The 6,281-nt window shown below is 42.0% G+C and overlaps 1 protein-coding gene and 1 pseudogene across 1 annotated transcript; one reads left to right on the plus strand and one right to left on the minus strand.

Annotated features, from left to right (window-relative positions):
• The first annotated feature begins 1,802 nt into the window (after positions 1-1,802).
• LOC146447805 (uncharacterized) lies at positions 1,803-2,511 on the plus strand (annotated as a pseudogene).
• A 1,279-nt stretch (positions 2,512-3,790) lies between these two features.
• Positions 3,791-5,208, minus strand: LOC146447806 (apolipoprotein L3-like; the record flags this gene model as incomplete). The annotated part of the gene is made up of 1 exon (XM_085102738.1): positions 3,791-5,208. A coding segment is annotated over one exon (1,127 nt), but the record flags the coding sequence as incomplete, so codon positions are not given.
• Between the last annotated feature and the right edge of the window lie 1,073 nt (positions 5,209-6,281).

Genomic DNA, 6,281 nt, shown 5'->3' on the forward strand with positions numbered 1-6,281 from the left:
CCCCTGTCGTGTAACCAATATACAGTGACAGACACATTCCGCTTTGCTGATGAAGTACGAGGCTTCGAGATCAAGAACGGCGAAATTTTAGTTTCCTATGACGTCACCTCATTGTTTACAAATGTACCCTTGGAGGAAACAATACAGATCTTAGCTGAAAAAGCTTCCTTGGCACGGGGGAAACAGCGGCCAGTTGTCCACAGGCAAACAGATTTGTTCCCGGGGTCCCCTCGTGTCCTTTTTGTCAAGACCGTCAAAATTAACTTTTGTACTACCTCTGGAGGTTGTCCTTTTACCCGGAAATTTGGAAATACCAGTTTCTTTAACTGTGATTACGACGACGTCGTCAACGAAAACGGAATTTAAAAATTACACTCGCGTTTTCTGAATAAATCTGCGATATAATTTCTACTCATTTAGTTTGTGTAATATGGCCGAACTATCGAGGAGCTAACGTCGTAGGGGCGACTTTAAAGTTCAGAAGGAGAAAGGAAAATAAATCATCATCGTTCTCCATAAAACGTTGAATGTGGTGATGCACGTCCGTAATTGTTTGTAGAGGACGACAAACAAATGTACCGAAGTTTATAACGCACGAGCTGAGCCAGTGTTTTACTAATTAAAACTATTATTTTTTGTTTTTCAACTCGCGATAGTTACGATAGCTCGCACGTGTTGTTCGTTTAAGAAGGTTCAGAGCACGGAATTTCTTGGGCTGCTGAATTATTGAGTCCGCCATTTCTGTAGAAGTTAACTTGCAAGCTAAAATAACTGTGAGCTAGCACAAATGAAATAAACTAATACTTTCAGGTCATGCCGGTTCACGTTGTCGGTAAGACCTGCAAAGACGACGACGACTGCAACAAAGAAATTCAGAAAATAATAGTTTATATTAGTGAAACACTGGCTCAGCACGTGCGTTATAAACTTCGGTACATTTGTTTGTCGTCCTCTACAAACAATTACGGACGTGCATCACCACATTCAACGTTTTATGGAGAACGATGATGATTTATTTTCCTTTCTCTTTCTGAACTTTAAAGTCGCCCCTACGACGTTAGCCCCTCGATAGTTCGGCCATATTACACAAACTAAATGAGTAGAAATTATATCGCAAATTTATTCAGAAAACGCGAGTGTAATTTTTAAATTCCGTTTTCGTTGACGACGTCGTCGTAATCACAGTTAAAGAAACTGGTATTTCCAAATTTCCGGGTAAAAGGACAACCTCCAGAGGTAGTACAAAAGTTAATTTTGACGGTCTTGACAAAAAGGACGCGAGGGGACCCCGGGAACAAATCTGTTTGCCTGTGGACAACTGGCCGCTGTTTCCCCCGTGCCAAGGAACTTTTGTTACCCAGCGTGCTGTCCGAGCGTTCAATGTGTCCATGGCGTTCTGGCCGCGGGTCTTTCGAAATTTCAGAAGCGAGCCGACTTGAAAGAAAATCTTTCTAGCAAACGTGATACGGCTTCAATCGATTCGGAAATGCGATGGAAGGAAAGCTATTTACCTCTACTTTGATCCTATGAAGGAATTGGGACACCAGGAATGATTTCAACGGATTTATTCCGTTTCGTGTTTCGGACATGGCTGAAATACTGTTTGGCCTTTCGTTACACTTAACAGTAGAAACCCGAATGACGCTAACTCGCCGAAATCGCTCCGAATCGGCTTGAAAAGCTGGCAAATGACAAAGAATACAAGAAGAAACAGGGTAAGTTGACTTTATTGACAAAACACTGTTATTTTCTACCATTTTACACAAATCCGTTGTATTCCCATACAAATCCTTATAATTCAGCGGTTCTCTGATAGTGAGCTTGGGCTGCCTGTGGTTGAAACTACAATCAAGCGGTTCGTTGAGAGAAGGATTTCATCTGCAGAGCCCTGTCCATCACCAGACGTACCATCGGAGATTGTGAGATTTAGGGTTACCCTTCAAGGACCAATCGTCAGCTAATCATGTTGAACAACAACTGAACAGTCTAAGCTCGAAGTTAAGCGTGACTGTGCAACCAGTGTTTGTTAGCCCTAAGCTCGAGCAACAGCTTAAACAACACGAAATTAAGCCCCCTATTGTTAACCAACAATGTATCGTTTATGAATTTAAATGTAACCTGTGTGATGCAGGGTATGTGGGCTATACACGTGGTCACTTACATGAGCGCGTAGAAGGGCACACTAGAAAATCATCTTTCTATTTACAAACACTACAACCTCCAACACAATAGTGAAATGCCTGAACGCTTCATCGAGCACTTCAACGTCATCGCGAAATGTAGCGGCAAATTTGATTGCCTCGTTAAAGAAATGCTGTATATTCGCATGCGTAAGCCAACACTGAACGTACAAACGGATTCCATCCGCGCCAAGGTGTTTGTTTAAGCCGTTCATTCTAATTTATGCTTTTCTTGTACCTTTCCTTATTTGCATGTTTTTAAACTAGTCTCTTGATAATGGAGTCACGATGACCCCGAAACGTCGAGTAATAAATCTTTCCTGGTTTTTTCAATGTTAGTTTTGTCCATAATATAATATTGTAATTTCATTTATATAATTTAGTAGCATCTAAACCTGAAGAAGGCTGGTTTGGCCAGCCGAAATATTGTTTTAAGATATATTACGTTCTGTCAGCTTTGCAGTAGTCTTTGGACTTCTCATCGTCTATTTTTCAAGTTTGGCTGATTAGATCTCCTGTGAGATCCAACGTACAAGCAAGCAGGATCTTCGTTCGCGGCTTTTGCAGTTTTTAAAGTTTTGAATATATTTGTAAGGGATCAGTTTTTGTCAACATGTATCCTATCTCCCGGTATAATTTAAGTTTCCAAGAAACTAGCTAGTGACGATCCCACAATACTTTGCTCTTGTGACACTGTTGTTTACTGTAATGATCCGCTCACAAACAACTGAATCATTGGGTCCGTTTTTGTTCATTGAAACATTTCAAGCGTGCGCGAACCTTTGTACTTTAGCAATTGTCACGTCAACGTGACGAGAAGAGATTGCGTGATGCAAAAGCAAAACAATTGCCTGATTTCATACCGTGGGGGTCTGGGTACGAGTCTGTGTATTATGGGTTATGGGACTCAACACCCACATAGCCAGAAAGAGCACACCGAAATTTACAACATCCTCAAGTTTGGTGTTAATCAAGCTAATATTAGGAAAGATACAGCCATTCAAAAACTCCAAATTTTACTAAGAAATGTATGGAACGCCGGACGTGACGGACGATTTGTCCGGCGTTCTATACATTTCTTAGTAAATTTTTTAAGATTTTGAAGGGCTGTATTTCGCCTAATATTAGCTTGATTAACGCCAAACTTGAGGATGTTGTAAAGTTCGATCTGCTCTTTTTGGCTATGTGGGTGTTGAGTCCCATATCTCATAATACACAGACTTGTACCCAGACGCCCACGGTATGAAATCAGGCAATTATAAGAAACATTCAAAAGCGTTTTCTTCGCGTCAATGCACTGGTGTCAACACTCTCTGGTATATCCAGACAAAGACATTAAGGCCATTTGTACGGGAGAAAATAAGATGCGTCTTGTGTCTTATATTCTCCCGTATAAATGGCCCCATTTAACATATGTTCCTAACAAGTATAGCCGAGGAGGTTTCACTTTGTTCATTAATTTAAGGAAGAGGGCTTAAGGGAAAGTATCAATTGCACTGGTTTTAAAATAATGAACGCAAAATGGAAAATTTTCACTTCGTTTAGCAGTTTTCTCAGGTTAATATCTCGTATTCATAAAAAAAAATGAAGGCAATAAATCCGAAAGCAGATAGTGTAGGCCACACTTTACTTGGAACAAGTGGCATTTACAACAACATTCACTCAAGAGAAATGATCATCTCTTGATTCACTACAATGCTTACTTTTATGGTTGCCTTTCAACCTCGTTCGCTTGTATTAGTATATCCTTAAGCTTTAATTAGCTATCAATAATTTTAAGTGGAAATATAAACAGCACGTGTCAGATGGGCTTTGATTGTGTCAAACAAACGCTGGAGCTACAGCAATCTTGAATTTTTTATGTCCTTGTTTCAGCAAACACAGGACCATTTCTTTTATCTTTAATGTCCATTCCATCTTCCTTGCAAACTTTCTTTTGGGAAAACCCTTTCCTTGTATTCCCCTCTCCGTTTCTCATCGTCCTTTTGGACATCATCGTCATCAAAGGACTCCTCTTCCGTCATCATTCTCGCTCTCTCCTGTTTCATTGCTATCCAGCTTGTTATACGCCCGGGGTTATACGCCTCGGTAAACTTCTCATTAATGAAACTCTCCACTAAACCTCGGATGTCTTCCTTGTTCGGACATTCTAGTTGGTTTAAAATCCCCCTGATATCCTCCACCGCCTTGGATGTGGACCCACGATGAAGCTCCAAAGATGATTTCACGAGCAACGTGATATCCAATGGTAGGAGAGCTGCGCTTACCACAGAACCAGCGATATGCGCCGCGCGCGTTCCCGCGACAGCCGCGCTTCGCGCCACTGCACCTGCTGTCGCGACTACTGAAGCTGATATTGTAGCGGCAGATGTGACCGCTCGGAAGAACCTGGCACCAATGTCTACTCTTTCTTCCGTTGATTTGCCGATGTCTTCAGCGAAAAACCGGTCACGAAGGAACTGGAAGCCACTCCCTTCCAATTCCCTGAGCAGCATTGCATTATCGTGCAGAGGCTTAAGGAACTGCACCAGCTGAAAAATGAAATTTTCCATCGAGTCCAACTGCTGTTGAATTTTCATGCAAGCTTTGTGATCTTCTTTAATCGCTGCCTGGACATTTTTGACTCCTGATTTTTCAAGAAATATTTCAACTACTTTAGACCCAGACATAACAAGGCCGCCCGCGCCACCAATACCAGCTCCCACAAGAGATACAACAACCCCGGCTCCAAATGTGAAGGGTGCAGCAATCAGGCCCGCTACTGAGAGGATCCCTCCCACGGTACCCATGGACGCTCCCGTGATGTTTGTAATGTTCACGTTCTTGTGATGTTCATGTAGATTAGTTGCGAGTTCATCTAGCCGTTTCTTTGTGCGCATTCTTATCGGTATCCATCGAAGAAAAGTCTTCCGTAACTTCTTGCGAATTCTACGCAGCTGTTTAAACTGCTCCCTGATTTGGTTCCCGACATCGTTATCTGGTAGATCATCTCTATCGTCATCGTTTCCATTCGCTGTCGGATTATTCGCTGCAAAAAGTTAATATCTGAACATGACTGGCACGGTTCATCAAACGTAGACAATGAGTTTATTTATTTTTCTTAGAGATTTTCACGCGAGCTCGTGTGTGTCTCGCGCATTTAACTATTCCTATAAGAAAAATATGGGACTATACTCGTGGTCTAATGAGGTAGACACAAGAAGCTAACACATCTGATTAAAGTACGGCCTGCAGAACAGCCGTTGCTTTTTTGCCTTTTTCAGGCGAGCGGAGGCAAGCACGAGGCAAGCGTGGAGTGCGACTCACACGCGACGGGAACCCCTCCTGTCCGCTTCGCGCTCGCCTCGCACTTGCCTCCGCTCGCCTGCAAAACGCCAAAAATATAACGCCTGTTCTGCAGGCTTGCTCGGCTGACTTGGACACTGACAATAATGGGCGAGCGTAAACAAAGCGAAAATCAAGAACCTCAGCTGGGGGAACTATTTTCAACGAAAATAAAAAATGGTTGTACAATAAGGGAAGTCACCTCTACAGAAGACATAAAGTAAACAAAGTAATGTATTGATATCGGACATACAAACACTCTAACTATTTGTTAAACAAGAAGCTGTTTTCAGCTCATACTCGGGCCATATTTGACTGTGTGGTGCGTAGGCCTACAATCTTTTAGCGGTGACAACCTCCAGCATCGTTAATTCCCCAAAATAGATAGATACAGAGATATAGTGAGGCAATAAGTAACCACCAGACAGAATTGCGTTTCTTGCAGTCAGAATGAAATACAGGGAAAATGACATTTGTCATACGAATGCTTTTTACACTCCCTGGGCTTTAATCCTTACGTTTTCACCTTTCGTTTAGAGACAGAAACCATTTGTACGGTCCTGATATGTATGTGACGCCGGGTCAATGACGGATCGTAATTTCCGGTATGATCTAGAGTAACCTTACGCATCACGCGTACGTTATCGTTGTACGTTTTTCAAGGGTTCGCTGTTTATATTTTTAAATCAAATTCAGGGGAAAGCATTTGTTATTCACCTTCCATTTGAAGACAGAAACCGTTTCTACATTGATTGTTTTTCTATAGTAAACGTGAGA

Source organism: Pavona decussata, unplaced genomic scaffold, assembly GCF_977016875.1.
Source record: "Pavona decussata unplaced genomic scaffold, jaPavDecu1.1 SCAFFOLD_1701, whole genome shotgun sequence".
NCBI lineage: Eukaryota > Metazoa > Cnidaria > Anthozoa > Scleractinia > Agariciidae > Pavona > Pavona decussata.